Source organism: Colobus angolensis, unplaced genomic scaffold, assembly GCF_000951035.1.
Source record: "Colobus angolensis palliatus isolate OR3802 unplaced genomic scaffold, Cang.pa_1.0 Scaffold124, whole genome shotgun sequence".
Taxonomy (NCBI): Eukaryota; Metazoa; Chordata; class Mammalia; order Primates; family Cercopithecidae; genus Colobus; species Colobus angolensis.
This window is the reverse complement of record NW_012113586.1, coordinates 9,268,763-9,285,194: the sequence shown is the minus strand read 5'-3', so window position 1 is coordinate 9,285,194 and position 16,432 is coordinate 9,268,763. Positions and strand designations below refer to the sequence as shown.

General features: G+C 45.3%; 1 protein-coding gene across 1 annotated transcript; it reads right to left on the bottom strand.

Moving 5' to 3' along the window:
• Positions 1-288: 288 nt before the first annotated feature.
• Positions 289-13,690, bottom strand: OVGP1 (oviductal glycoprotein 1, 120kDa). Its single transcript, XM_011933208.1, is given in 12 exon segments — positions 289-452; positions 455-1,222; positions 2,202-2,337; positions 5,490-5,606; positions 7,170-7,355; positions 7,459-7,567; positions 8,801-8,925; positions 9,412-9,577; positions 11,226-11,282; positions 12,274-12,478; positions 12,903-12,932; positions 13,536-13,690. Coding segments are annotated over 12 exon segments (2,088 nt in total). The 5' UTR covers positions 13,561-13,690.
• Positions 13,691-16,432: the final 2,742 nt, after the last annotated feature.

Below are 16,432 nucleotides of genomic sequence, written 5' to 3'. Positions count from 1 at the left end.
CATAATCCACACAGGATAGCATCATTGAAGACTAGACACAAACTCCCTCTTTCCAAAAATAGCAGTGGGGAAAATGACCTTGAAAGGGAGAAGCTGACAACTGAGTTGCAGAGTTCAATTCAAGAAAAGAATCTCAGAGAACTCGGTGGGTTCTTGTGCTTACAGTTTATTTAATGGAAAAGAGATTGGCCTATTGTGGTTTTGATGGCTGCTTTGCTCCAGGATGAGGAAGCATGTCACTTAGAAGAAAAGACAAGGGTTTTCCCTGGTTTCTGACACCAGCAGGGCTTAGGCTCCTTGATCCACAGCAGAGTCTTCTGGGATTTATTTTTTTAGAGAAAGAGGACTTGTTTGAGGGATTACTGAGTTGACAGAGGAATGGTTTCCATAGACAGGAACAAAGTGGTTGTCAAAAGCTTGAGGAGTATGTTCTGGGAGCTGGATGACAGGGTGGAGGACAGCATCATCCTGTTTTCAGCTTCCCTCTAAAGACCCAAGTTACCTATCCTCGGGTGAGTACCCACCTCAGAAGTCAAATACTCCCCTCTTAAAGGCACAGTCTGCCCTTCAGGGGTGACTGATATCTTTCTGGAGGGGACAGTCACCTTTTCAAGGGCTACAGCCTTCCTTCTAGGGGCCATTGTATTCTGTCTAAGGGTCTCAGTCTGAAAATGGACAGGGGTCACAGTCATTCCTTCAGGGCTCACGGACTGATGACTCACAGGGGTCACAGATGGATGACCCACAGGGGTCAGGGTCTTTTCCCCAGGGGTCACAGAGTGATAACCCACAGAGATCAGGGTTTTCTGTCCAGTGGTCACAGACTGATGACCCACAGGGGTCAGGGTCTTCTTCCCAGGGAGCTCAGACTGGTGACCCACAGGGGTCAGGGCCTTCTCTCCAGGGGTCATGGACTGATGACCCACAGAAGTCATGGTCGTTGCCCCAGTGATCTCAGTCTTCTCTTCTAGAGCTACAGTGTGCTTTCCAAGGGATACAGTTTCCTTTGTAGGGGTCACAATTGTAACTCTAGGAGTTATAGTCATATTTTCACATTTTTCACATTTTCCATGGATCTCAGTGACCCCAGCCTCTCCTCCTGGGGGCAAAATCTTAATATCAGTGGTCCATGTCTTGGTCACAGCCAGCCTTTCAGGGTCAGTGCTTGAAGAATTCACAGCAGATGACAGCCAAAATTGTGGTAAAGAAGTTGAACTGAACTCTAAAGAAAATCAACAGAAAAGAATGAGATTCCTACCACTTCATTCTCATCCTATCAATTACTGGCAGAACTAGAACCACTCCACCACTGAAGTACCTGCTCCAAAAATCCAGAAGTGGAAGATTTAATACTATACCTACTTGAGGACATAGATGAAATCCCACCACATAGAAGCCTTGCTCCAGACCCCATCATGTTCACAGGTCCCAGACACCCACAGGCACTCAGTGGATTTGCTACATTTTCCATGAATGACCCCAGAAAGGAGCCCACCCGTTCCTTGTGCTCAAGCCCTCACTTTGACATCTCTGATTGCACCATCAGCAAAACCTTGCCCTCGAGGCCTAATGCTAAAGAATTACTTGATGAATCCTGAAGGAGAAGCTTCTTATGTCTCCATGTTGTAGGAGGCACCAGGAACAAAGCCAGGGGCAAGGAGGCTGGAGACAGCACGCTGTGAACAATGGGACTGGGGCCCAGCTAAAGACTTGACCTGACTGAGCTCCAGTCACATTACCCATAAAATGAAGATTATAAACCATCTGTAAGGATGCTTCATCCCTTGCATGCTAGTTTCCACTTCCTAATTGCCAGGGTAGCCTCTACTATCAAAAAGAGATATCAAAAGAAACCTAATTCCCTCAGCCCTTGCCCATGAGAGTAAGAGAAAGAAAGAAAGAAAGAACATACATTGAGTGCTAACTATGAGAATTTTCATTCCATAGCTCACTTAGTTCTTATAATAATGTCATGAGTGTATAGATTATTCCCATTTTAGATGGAACAAAGGAAGCTCAAAGAGATCAAGTAAGGGCCAAGTATCCCAGCAAAGACTGGAAAACATAGTGGCCTGGCAAAGCTTCTTCTCTCCCCTCAATGTCATGTTGCCTCACCAAGGCATTTAGATCTAGCAGAAGGGACTCACCCAGTGCCTGGTTATGCAACTTCCAACCCCAGCTTATAGGTCACAGCTACTTACCAGCCCGCACCAGGATATCATTCAACACGTAGACAAGGGGGAAAGGGCCAGTGCCACAGAAAGTGCCCCTGACGTCATCCATGTCCAATGTCCACACCATGGCCCCCCCAAAATGCTCTCGCCTTATAAACCATGCCTGTAAAAGTAACAGTCAGTCAACCCGCTGTACTTGACACTCTCCAGACTGGGTACAATGGCAAAAAACTGAAGATAGTCCCTCAGGAAGCAATGTAGCAGGGTGGTTAGGAGCGTAGCCTGCATTTGAATCTAGCTTTACTGCTTATTAGCTATGGGATCTTGAAAAAGTTATGTAACCCTTATGTGTCTTAACTGTCTCATTTGTTAAAAAAAGAAAGAGGATAATAACATGTTCAACATTTTTAGACTCAAAAGATTCTTACATGCACATACTACATACAATATGGATGAAGCGTGAAGACACTATGCTAAGTGAAATAAGCCAGACACAAAATAAGAAACAGTGTATGACTCCACTTAAGTGTGGCACCTAGAGTAGTCAAATTCACAGAAACAGAAAATAGAATGGTGGCTGCCAGGGGATGAGGGAAGGAGGAAGGGGAAGTTACTGTTTAATGGGCACAGGGTTTCCATTCGAGAAGATGAAAAAGTTCTGGAGATGGATGGTGGTGATAATTATACAACAACATGAATGTATTTAATGCCATTGAATTTCAGGCTTTAAAATGGTTAAAATGGTGAATCTTATGTTTTTATGTTACATAGGAATGCTACATAAGCCTTCCTAAAGAGTTCCTATGCATAAGATATTTGAATCAATACCTGGCACATAGTGAATCTTCAATAAAAGTTAGCTACTAACCCTCTGGGTTCCCCACCTCACCAATCACCATTATTATCATATTAAACTGTAGATACTGCTCTACTGTTTAAAATTCATTTCCTTATCTCACAGTGATGCTATAAAATACGGTAGAGCACAAAATATTATATTCTTCTCACAGATGAGAAAATAAAGGCTTTCATCCACACTTTTTAAAACCTCCACTACAACTAAAGGCGGAGCTTAGATTCAAGTCCAGGTTTTATTATTACTTTGCCAGTGCTCTGTCAAGTCTGATGGAAAAGATAGACTCCACCAGGTCCAAAGAGCTGTGTTCCTTAGCCAAGTCAATTGCCTCCTTTCAGAGGTTGACTTTCCCCAAATGTAAAATAAGAGGAAGGAGGAACCCAATCATTAAGTCTGATACTGTGAAGTTTCTGAGACTTTTATTCTACTTACAAGCTAACAAAGTAGCCTGTCAGTTTTGTGTGTACACACACATGCACACACACACACACATACTCACATACCCCAACACCCCAGACCTCTGGATCAGAGGACAGAACATTCATTATTCACAGAAAAAAAAAACAAAACAAAATAGCCAGAATAGCACCTTGAGTCAGTTTCCATGTCCCAATTACCCAAAGGACAATGTGATGAAGGTCAGATGTTCAATTCACCTGCATGTACAGTGGGGTCTGCACTACAGAGAAGAACCTTGAAATTATGAGACTCAGAGCTTATATAGAATGGTTGACCTACGTGGCCCTCCTCCCTCCAGAGAGAGGACAGAACCTGGAACATAAACAAGTCCTCCCTGGGAAGGGGACTTTCGCAATCACTGAAGGTAAGCAAATGGCTCTGGGGGAAAGAGGAAAGCAGCTCTCTATGTTTAGTATAGCTTGTCTGCTTCCTTTGCCCAAAATCCTCAAACTGTGCAGGAACTCTGAGAAATCCAGGGTATAATTATCTCCCAACAATAATCCCCAAGGTCTCTTTTAGCTCTGATATTCTATGTCAAAAATCCCGTAACCATCCCCACCCTGGCTTCATGTCCCCTCACCTAGTTCTGCGAGTTACAGTAACTGCACCTCAAAGCAAGACCACCCTCTGCTGCTCATCCCAGGGCCTCCCCCAACACAGGGGGTCAATCCCCTTTCTGACGTCCTATGGGTCTTAGACTTAATTCCATCCAACTGGGTAAATGCGTTGAGTCATTAATCTTTCCTGTTTGTGTCTTCCCATTCCCAAACCACAGAGCAAGATCCCAGATGGGAGAAGCCACGCCCTTTTATCTGTCTCCTCCCCAGCAGGCCTCACCCAGTGTTAATGCACAGAAGAGCTACACAGTGAATCTTCATGAGTGCCTTCCTCTCTGGTGCTTCCCACACAAACTCCCCCCCAAAAACAGCCGATACCTGGCATTTCTGCATCACCGGTAACAGGAGAACTGTGAATTCTCTCTATTTAAGTCTCAATACCAAGCAGTTGCCACATTCTGACAATTTCTCACCTTTCAACTGCTGTTCCTTCCAACTACCCTAGTCCAGACCCTCATTATCTCACGCTTGGACACCTCTGTGTCCCCCCTGAGAGCTCCCAAAATGTCAACTTAGCATTTGGAAGGATCACATGTGGAGGCATTCTAAAATACTTTCCAAAGTTTTTCTAAGACCTACTGAATATTCAGGAGTGGAACCATGATTTATACATGTATCCAGTCTCTCAGGTGATTCCAAAACAGAGGCAGGTTTAGGAACTGCTGGAGCATGTCAGTTCTCTTTTAGTTCACTATAAAAACCTGCCAGATTCAACTTCATAAAATACCACTTACATGAAGGGAGAGTGGTGGTCACAGTTTGGTTCTAAAAGTTTGAAAATTAAAGGTCATCCACCTGTAGAAACCTGATTTTGCCTTAAAACGTCCACAGGATGAAGACCGAACACCTTTACCAGCATTCAGGTCCCTTTGTAAAAAGCCTCTGCTTCACCCAAATTCGTCTTTGAATCTGCTATAAGCTTTCTACACCACTGAGCCTTTCCCCCATGTCATCATCTTCTCCTACTGCTGCTCACCTCCCTCAGGAAGCCCTCCCAGACTTCCTCATTTCTGCTACGTGTCAGTAATATTTACAGAGCACTTACCATGATCTACTTTGTGTTGGTTATTTATCTGCTATGAAATTAGTTGGTCCAAATGGAAAGGAAGAGACCCAAAAGATCACCAAAAAGCTGTAAGAACTGAGAGAACTATTTATTCCCTCAGAACCTAGATTCCTTCTCCTCAGAATAGAGAACTGGAACAGATGGGATTATGAAACCCTGGTTAGAAATAAAATGTAGGCATGCCTAAAACTCCCCTGGTCTAATCATCCTCACCTTTCACCCTCCACCCGATACACATGCATGCATTGCACAAAAAAGGGCCCCATGGAAGCCAGTAAGAAACCATGTGCTGGAGCGTGAAAGAACCAGGGTCTCACCTTGTAACTGAAGCTGATGGCATCATCATAGCCAACCCATTCTTTCCCCTTGTTGGCATATGGGACATACTGATAATCAATCCAGTGCTTCTTCGCTCCCCAGACAAGGGAACAAATCTGCCAAGAGGACCACCAGGTTAGTTCTGGAAAGTGCCACAGAGACAAGCGCCAGGAGACAGTTGTTCCTTGCTGAAGGATAAAGAACCCAAGAATCCCTAACCAGCAAATGAGAAGAAGGTAAACCAAAGAGAGAATGGATGGAGAGGCCACTCAAAAACGAGTTCCTCTCTATTTTGAATAAATTCCTACTGTTACCTGCTCCTTCCTCTACTGTCCATGATGGGAAATAGGGAACCAAAGAGTGGATTACATCCTTAAGAAACCAAGCCAGGGATATAATGCCAGTACCAAAATCGTAAGAGTAACATACCTGATCCTTGACCAAATCTGTAGCTCATTCAAAGTGTTTTCACAAACAAGTCTCTCCTGTTCATTAGATCCCAGCACAAACTGCCCCATATAGGTAGTTCTCAAACTAGCACCTGAACTTCTAGTAGACTTAAAGTTCTTGAAGGCAGGGAGAGCTGGGTTGCTACAATCAGTTAAGCATTTGAGTGTCTACTGGATGCCCAGCATTGTGCTAGAAACTATATGCTGCAAAAAAAAGTAGAGGTATGCAAGTTGTGCTGCAGAAGTTAATGTCTAAGTCATTCCTTTTTGCTTTTGGTGCTTTAAAGTGTATATCAAAGCTTCTTTGCCCTTCAAGAGCATTGCTTCAACTATGCCAACACTCATAAAAATGCTTCATTGGATTAGCAGAAAAACACCCTCATCCATCCAGCGCAGAGCAGAGATTGGAGAGACTTGCAGCACCTCCACTACTGCCTAAAGTACTCAACCTGTCCCTCTGCACCTGCTGTCCTCTACCTGGGAAGTCCTTCCCATCTAGTCATTCCTGTCCATCAGGATTTTCCTGTGTTTCAAACTCCGCTCAAACTCTACCTGCTCTATAAGACCTTTCCAGGTCACTACAGCCACACACTTATGTGGCTAGTATTGTCACCTCTGATGGTTACATTCCCTTGGAAACATGTCTCTTTCCACCATTCAACAGCAAGCTTAGTTGAGATGAAGATGAAGAGGGTAGAGCTGGAGTGGAGAGAAAGAACCTGTAGTAGAGAATGCCTTGGAATTGCTTCAAAATAATCTAGTAGTAGGGAGGGAGGGAAGGAGTCAGCAGAGATGTGACAAAATTGGCCTTGAATTATTAATGATCGAAGCTGAGTGAGTAGTATGTGGGGGAGGTACAGAGGCTATACTATTCTTTTAATTTTGCATATGTTTGAAACTATGTATATTGCAAATATTAATGATTTTTATTTAGGCCATACAGAAAGTCAGGGTTTACCTGTATAGCATTTAAGATCCTTTTTTGGGGTACAATAAAATCCTTCCATTCAGATTCCACCAAGTCCTTCGTCCCTTACAAAAGACTCAAATAACTTACCCCAAAGAAAAAGAAAATACCCCAGAGAGTGATTTCCCTTGTCCTAATAGCCCCCCTCTTTGCCCTGTCTACAGCTGTCACCCTTGCCATTGCCCCTTGTCCTGGCCTTTGCTCCAGCTGGGAGTAGGAGAGTCCTAACTGCTAGACAGAGACTGCTATTCTATTTCCATCACCTCAAAATAAGCCAAGAAGCCTGCTTGCTTGGTGTACTTCCCTGGAGATGCTGGTCCGATCGCTCTGGCCTGCAATCCATTCTTAGAGGCTTTGAGGAGGCGAAAGGTGCGTCCATAGGTGGGGATCCCCATGATGAGCTTCTCTGAGGGTGCCCCAAGCTTTCTCCAATAATTCATAGCATATGCCTGCAGGTAAGAAGAATCCACACTCCTCCTTGTTACTAAGAGCCAATGGCCTGAGCTCAGGGGGACAGATGTCTGGGCCACCTGAGATCTTTCCTTTCCTTACCGAAGATTTGGGGTCTTCAGGCAGAGAGAATAGGGGGCTATTATGTCCTGTGAACCTTTCCCAACTTCCATGTAAGTCATAAGACAAGACATTGATAAAATCCAGGAGTCTGTAAGGGGCAGGAGGAAGAGATGTAAAGACTGGGCTAGCCAGATTTTCAAGTCAGATCATCACAGCACTGTCTGGCTAACTAGCTAGACATTGGTCACCAGAGCTTCCCTGCTCCTTCTGCCTGTGGGGCCTGCCCATGCTGTGCTATCCACCTGCCACTGGAACAAACAGCTGGTTAGGAACAGCTGTGTGTGAGAATCTATGCATCCTGAGAGTATCTGTGGAGGTAGGCAGGAGTTAGAGAAAATACACTCAGGCCTGATACAAATGCTAACAGGCATCTGCACAAATGGTCATGAGTAAAAGCAGTCTGTTCTGTAGCTTGTCTTTCTATAATTCCAGGAGCCATTGAAACCTACCTCCTTTAGAAAACTTTCATCATTACCAGGTTACAGGGATAAGGGTTTACACTGATTATCTAATTTAATTTTAATCTGGCTAATTCCCTAAGTACTGTAACCATCTCCATTTTAAAGGTGAAGAAACTGAAACTCAGATGGGTTAACTAGTTTGCCTAAAGTTGCCCAGCTGGGTGAGGGCAGGACTCTCTCAATCCTGTCTGGCTAAAAGATCAACACTAACACACTCCATGTCCCCTGCGTCTCTCACTCTCCTCCCACGTTGAAACCACTCTCTAGCACACTCACACACAGGAATATCCCATTTCTCTTTTGGTCTGCATCTGCCTCAGTTTCCTCTTCTGTAAATACTTGATTCTCAAAGTTCTAGAAAATATACCTAGAGCTGACATGTCCAAAAAGATTTATGTGCTGCTCTTTGTCTAGCTTTTTAACTTTCGCATGAAGAACTGCTCTGAATACTGAGTGTGACTGGGCATACCTACTTTTGTTTTTGTGACAGTGATTATTAATTCATCCATCTCTGATGCCAGCATCTGCTGCATAGTGTATGTCTACAGATATACTCTAGGTAGAAAGAGGCTAGGTCCCTGGGATTCTCTCCTAGGCTGTGCAGAAGACTCTACCTGTGCTAACATTGTTGTGGGCAGATATTACATCACCTCTCTCTGAGGTCTAAATAAACCCTCAGGGTATAATGGAGCTAACCCTTGTCCCCACCCATGCCCCCTCAGCCCAGCCCCAAACTTGCACTGACGTCAGGGCAGGCACATGGTGAGCTCAAAAACAGTGCTTGGGAAGCTCTGGGGTTCTGAGCTCAAGACACCTGCTTCCCTCCAATGTCCTGCCCCACCAAGGCAATATACACTCACCTTCCTAGAAAGCGCACATCATAGGATGTTTGGACGATGTGTGGGACCCCAGAAACAGCAGCAGACAGCAGCAGCCTTGGGCGCATGGTAAGCAGTGCCTCCTTCCGGAAGGCAAACAGGAGCTCCTAGGAGAAAAGACAGAAAGACACAGAGAACTGGACAAACAAGAGATGGGGCCTGGGGGAAGTGTCATCTAAGAAGCATTTACTGAGCCCCTGAGCCAGGCTCTGGGACACAAAGGTGAGTTGGACACGGGCCATGCCACAGGCTCATGAGACAGGCAGATGAGGGCTGACGTGGTGAATGATTTAATCGTGCGGTGGCGAGCAGGCTCAGGAGCACAGAACTCAGACAGACACTGCCTGAGGGAGTGCAGGAAGCTGCACAGAGAAGGCATCCCTTAGGCTGGAGGACTGGAGCAAGCCCCAGGTGCAGAGAAAAGAGCAACCTTGGGGAGTTACAGGTATTACCCTCCAGGGGTTCACAGTAAAAGAACATTCTGTCACCCTCTTCTGCCCCTGGCCCTGGACTTATGCTCCTCTCCTGCCATAAGCCCAGATACATAAAAGTAGAATCATTTCTGGATTCTGGCACTTCCAGACCAGACTTACTTCAATTAAGAAGAGAAAAGTCCACCGGTCATGCATGGGGCTGCCTCTTAGTCCAGGATATAAGAAGAAAAGATCAAGACCATCAAAGTCATGTGTCCTCAGAAGGGATATAACTGAAGCAATAAACTTTTCACGGTTGGCAAATGTGGACAACATAGTGGTGAACCTGCAGGGAGACCAGGGGTAAGACAACACTATCCACAGAATGGCAACCTCCTACAAGGCCCCTCGCAAGCTTGGTGCCCTGTGGTGGGCCTGACAGATGTGGCTGGGGGAAAGGAAGGCAGATCTCCAAAACTCTCCCACCTTCTTACATGCCTCTCCCAGCACCAGGAGCTCAATACCCAAGAGTGGGGAATTCAGGCAGCTAAAAGAAGTTGAAAACCATGTACTGCCCCGAGGCCAGATGGCACAGGGAACAGCAGGCACAGAACCAAGCAGGTAGCCTGGGGTGCAGAGAAACAGCTCAGTCCAGCTCTGCCCCCCAAAACATGGTATGCCTACTGGCAAGGCACCGCCATCTCTGTGCTGTCTCCTCATAGGTAACCACTCAATTCACACAACCTGTCCTAGCACTGACATTTTCTACCTGACTGGATTAGGGGAGAGAACATGAGTCTAGGGCCAGCATGTCCAGAAACATCTATGAGTTAATCTGGGCCTGAGCTGTATAACTTGGCACAAGAGGCCTGTGCTCTGATAAGGGGCTTCTGATCGTGTATTCTTTTGTTCATTGCTTGTTTGATATTTTTTTCTATTTTACTTTGTTTTCTCTTCCGTAGTGATGACACTTTGGAAAAATTCTAACTTATTGGAGCTGAACTTTAAGCAACTCTGGGTTAGTCCTGAGCTGAGCCATGATTAGAAAATTAACCAGACTCATAAATAGATCTGGGTTCCATGGTCAGTTTGCCACCTCCTTGCTGGGCAATCTCTGAGGAATACCTGGGACAAATCTGGCAAGTTCCTTAATACTTGTGACTTGTGCTTTCTGCTCTACCAATTGGAATACAACCACTTTTTAAGCTTCCTCCAAGTGTTCATGGGTTAATGCATGTACAGCCCTAGCCCAGTATCTGGAGCACTGGGAGTGTTCAGAGAGGGGAAGAGGTTAGGCCTGGGCTGGGCAGAGCTAGCTCTCACCCCCCTGCCCTGAATCTTTCCTCCATCTTGCAAAGTGCATCCTCACACACTCCCAGCCCACCAGGCCTCCCTCTCGTGCATCTCATGCCTCTAAGGCAACAAGGCAAGCACGGCCTCTACCCCAAGCCTCAGCCACGAAATAGGAGAAATGTTTCTTCAGAAAATATGAAGGCAGTTTGTCATCTCCACGTTGCCTCATGGAGATTGAAGTGCTAACAAGAGCAGCTGCTACATACTGAAAGTGTACTATGTGCCGGCACTAAGCTTAGCATTTTATTTCCTTTCCTCTGATCCCACCCTTTGAGGCAGATATTCCTGGATCCACTAATAAAGTGAGGAAACCCGTGAGGTTTGGGAGTTATTCTCATCCTGCACCTGATTCCTTCCCTTATGAAAGGTTGAAGAAACAATTGTTTGAGTGCCTCATTTTGTCTCTAATTTCCCCCCAGCCCCTTTCTTACCACCTGCTAGAACTTCCTTGTCTCCCCTGACCCACCATGGAGAAGAGGCCAGGATGTCCCTTGAGTGCAGGGGTCTAAGATTCATGAGTTGGGGAAGTGCTTATGCTAGCTTTGCTCTCCCCATGGCCAAGCTGGCTTCCCCCTCTGTCTTCACATCCAGCCAGCCTGCTCCACCCTCCCAGGGAGAAGACAATAACAGCGAAGTCTCACCTTGAGGTGCCAAAGTTCCACCCGCCGATGGACAGCAGTGTTTTCAGCTCTCTGTTCCTATGATGTGGGAGAGAGGGTTGATGAGCTGAGTCCTCCACTCCAGTGGGCAGCTGCTGCCACATTCTTTTGTTTTGCTCCATGGAAGAAAAACAGGAAACAGGAGAGATGGGAGGTAAGGGAAGGAAAAGGAGGAAGGTGATATTAGGAGAGAAATGAGCACAGGACAGAGAAAGAAAGACAGACAGAACAATCAACCCAAGGGCCATCACAGCCCAACAACTCCAAGGTTGCACAAAGTCTGCCAAACTTGCGCATGTCCCCATGATGCTTCCAAAAAAAGAGTAGTCTAAAATGTTTCTCTTTTTCCTATTCAACAAATATTTATTGAGCAATGTCTATGTGCCATTTACTGCTTTAGGCACTTTAGAACAGAGAACAACACAGATAAGCTCCCCACTTTCAGGGAGCTTATAATCTAGTGGCATAGAACTTTTTCCCTGCCCATCTATAACCGTCAATGCAGTAACAAGCCTTCCCTTGGGCACGGAGAGATTCCAGGAGTTCTGGAGAGAGGAAAATGTAAGCAAACACTTACTGAGCACCAACCCTGTGTGAGACACTGACCTAGCCACTGGGGATACAACGACACAGCAGACACTGCCCCTTCCCTGGAGTAGCTCATAGCTAATAAACAGTAATAAAAACACGAGCATCTGTTGAGCATTTGGGATGTGTAGGCCCACTTTAACAGCAATAATAACTAAAATCCTCACAACTAGGTTCCAAAGCTGAGTTGGGTTTTGCCAGGCAGAGAAGAGAGAGAAGCACATTCCAGGCAGAGGCAACAGCAACTACAAAAGGAGACAGGAAAGAGCTCAAGGTGTCTGTGACAAGGAGTTCTCAAGTTGGGGGTGCTCTGGACCCCTATTTGAGAGGAAGCTAGGACTGGAAGAAATAGAGGAAAGTTGAAGAGTAACAAGAGAAATAGACTGTTATCTTATACCTGTGAAATCTGAAAATACCACCCCCACATCCAATATGAACACACCTCTCCTTTAGTTTGTTGAACTCTGGGTAGAGAATTTTCTCATCCTGGAGATCCTTAGCAACAATCTGATTGTTGTTCATTGAGGCAAAGGCAAATATCAGGTGGGTGCAGAGAAAGGGGTCCAGGTCATGGGGCAAGATCGAGGCGGGGCCTGGCCGACTGTGTGCCCAGTTGGTGAAATAACACACCAGTTTATGGGCAGCACCTGGTAAGGGAGAGCACACATTAGTTGACAGAAACCAAGGGAGTGGATGGAGCTCAGCTTCCAGAAAGCAATGTGAACGCAGCAGCCCAAGAGACCAGGCCACGTTTTCACATCCTTTCTCCCTGGCCCTGAAGTACACCTCAAAACTGCACTGTGGTTATATTCCTCCCCCACTGCTGAGGTCTCAGGAAGAAAAGAATGCCTCATGAAATCCTGGTCAGAATGGATTCTCAAGTCTGGACCAAGGCACACAGTCAGAGAGACACAAACAGCAAGTGACCAAAAACCCTCTGAGAAACTGTGTTGGATCCATCATCCCTGTCAGAGGAGCCAGGGCAAGGCAGCTGCAGGGGACACTCAATGTGGAGGATTTCTCAGCCAGAGACTCTCCCTGGCACCGGAAGGGAAAACACAGTTTCCTTACCATCGTGGTGTTTCAGCACAAGAACCAGCCCTGCGGGAAACAAAGGGAGGAGTCACACAGAGATTTACACCCTCCCCAGAGTGGCATGCCACAGCACACCCACTGGTTAGCAAGGGCGCCTACCAACACAGCACCTTACGCAGATGCAGGTGTACAAATGGGGACACACACACCATTCATTCATTTCCTGGTCTCTAAAGTTGGACCAGTGGAACTAGATAGAAGTTCCTTTTCTTCTGATAAACACATGTATATGCTCATGCTTTGCTCAGGGACAACGATGAGTGTTAGAAGTCCCAGAAAAAGCTTGAGGCTAGTGGTTTTCAACCCTGGCTGCAAATTAAGAAGTACTGATATCCTGGCTGGTCATGCAGAGATTCTGATGGAACTGGTCCAAGGTGGAACTCGAGCATTTAAAATTTCTAATGTGCCACCAGGTTTGAGAACCACTGCTCTGACCATTTCTCCCTGGGGCCCTCTGCCCTCTGACCAGTCACTATAGCCCATCCCATCTCTATCGAATCCAGGTCCCCTGAGTCTCAGGCTGCTCTCTCAGGAACCAAAGAGATGATAAACTCCTAAAGCCTGGCACCTCCTGGACTGAGTGACACTGCTGGGATCTGCCACACTCACCAACCCACAGCAACAGCTTCCACATCTCAATGATCTGATAGCTGTGAGGCCAGAGATGGAGCCCTTTATAAGAGCTTCCCTGTGGATAGCACTGAGACAGCCCAGCTACATATACACACACACACACACACACACACACACACACACACACACACACACACACACATATCCCAGTGCCAGGATCAGTAATTTATGAGAGTCATAGTGACCTCAGAACCACCTGTCCTCCCTCTCCAACAAAGCAACAGCTCTGGGTTGGCACTGAATACCAGGAAGAGGGTCTTCCTGATATTCAGTACCACATGGACCAGACATGAGGGAGAAACCCCATATGGTAGCAGCAGTTCTATTATTAAAAGATGATTGGCTGGGAAGCAGCATAATTTAAAAAAAAATGTTTAAACCCTAGCTTTGGATTTAGGCTTTGAATCCAAGGTTTGAAATCAAAGTTTGAGTCTCAGTATCACCACTTAGAAGTTTTGTAATCTTGCACAAATTACCTGCCTCTGTGAGCTTCAGTTTCCACGCTTGTCAAATGGAGATGACAGCTCAGACTTACCTCATAGAGCTTTATAGAGATCAAAGAGATAATGGGTCAAAAATTGTTGGTTTTGTGCTTGCATATAATAAGGGCTCAGTGAATGGTAGCTATTATTAGGGGTGTCAAAAGGGTTGCCCAGCAGAGCAGAGTTGTCAAACTCAAATGACACTTGCCAGGCAGGTAATGTAAATGGATGGCATAGATGCAATAAAACAGCTCTCTCCATTTTATTAGAAAAGTAACAGTTCATGTCCAATGATGTACATCAACTGACATGAAGCCTCTTGGTCAGGAGACAACAGAGATCGGTATAAAGAGGGACAGCACTCTGAGCAGCTGCTAATGGTTGCCCTGCAGGGAAATAGAACCAGTGTTGCCGGATCCTTCAGTTTCTCAGGAGAAGACAAAACCTGAATTTTTATGAGTCAACAATATTTGAGTCAGTATATGAGCCAATTGTGAGGATGTGTCATGATCCTCAAGAATATGATGGATACAATTCTGGACATCTAAGAGCCAGTTTTTTAAAAATGCAACAACAGGAGTATGAAAGATAAAAAACAAAAAAACATTTTTATTACCGGACTGCAAGCCAATGATTCATCAGTTTTCTTTCTCTGCTATAGAGGGTCTCAGACCCTCTGCCCATCTTCACTGAGACTGATGCCGCTCATCTCATCCATATGAACTACCACAAGGTTTTAACCAGATGTCAACATAATCCACAACACAGGGAAACAATGACTAGTGATCAAATTCATATAACATCTATCCTTCATTTCCAGTATGAAGAAATCAGGAAAGTCATTGTTTTAAATCAGTAGTTTGCTTGAATATGATGGAATAAAAGCAACAAATTGTATAGAATTTTTGGAATATTTCACTGAATCTCTGGGAAAGCCCGATAGAATACCCCACCCAACCAAGACTATGTCTCTTTTCTTCATCCATCTTTACCTTTCTTTACGTATTCAACAAATATTCACTGAGCATGTGCCACACCCTGCTCGGCACTTGAAACAGTTTCTGCTTTCAAGGAGCTTATGATTTAGTGAACAGATTGATCGTATCCCTAGAGCTAGTGTATGTCTCTCTTTCTTGGAGAAGTAGCATGATGAGTGCAATGAGGAAAACATGAGTTTTGTTGCCATAATGATTTGAGATACAATTCCCACTCTGTACCATCACTGAGGCAACCTGGGTCCCACTTGCATGCTCAATGCCACCCTCCATTCCTTGGACTAATATTAACCTGAATCAGGAGATAATTATGCCTCCTGAGACCAACACTGGATCATGCTTGGCAACAACTTGTACCATTGGTTAGACTACCCCTGGTACGTTTTCTGACTACAATGACCATGCTGTTGTTCCCCCATTCCTAGACCTTGTGCCCTCATTCTTGTAACTGGGTCTGGTCCCTGCTTTGACTTCTCTTCCTGTTCTACAAACGGCTGGCACCACAGTTGGTTCCTAGGGCCTAGGTGTGCTGACTCTGTCTTGCTAGGTTCCTCATACCCTATAGCCTCAGGGCCTCCTGTCTTTGAAGACCTTTTTGATGTGGAATGCCTACCTTTCTCTACTTCTGAGCCTCCTCCCACAGCATCCCCTGCCCCTCAAGATTTCACATCACTGAGATTTCCCACTAGGCTGTGGCCTTCCACTGAAACTCCTAATAGGGGCACCAGCTGCTAATGCTGTACCTAACACAGAAGCCAAATTTGCCTGCCAATTTGAACTTCATTCATCTGCACCTCAGTCATCCTCTGGATTCCTATTCTGCTGCATTAAGCATGGCTAGATCTCAGACCTGACCCCTCTGTGCCTTGCAAAAATGACTGATGATGCTGAGAATGCCAAGATATAACAATGGATGCCCAGGAATGACCTCTGTATAATGCAGGGATGACCGTGCCAAAGAGCTGGCAACTATGCCTCTATATGTTCAGTAGATGATGAATAGTAAAATACTGAACGGGGGTTATGTTGAAAATCAGTGTGCCGTGTCGCTCTGTGTGTTCTCAATCCTTTTCCTTCAGTTCTTGCTGTCAAAAAAAAAAATTACAACCATTGCTTTTTATTTTTACACACCCACCCGGATACTTAGAAAATATCCCTCCCTAGTGCTTAGCCTGTTTTCATGAAGTTAGAAAAGACATTTGCAAATGTCTTTTTTACTGAATAAATCCCTGCAGCAGTGAGACACCTCTCACATTTTACAACAATTATCAAGATGAAGGCAAGATTAAAGACATGAAGTGCTTTGGTTTTAACAGAGCATTTGGCCAAATATTTCATGATACCCATGTGAATGAATTAGAGAAATATCCCTCCCTAGTGCTTAGCCTGTTTTCAT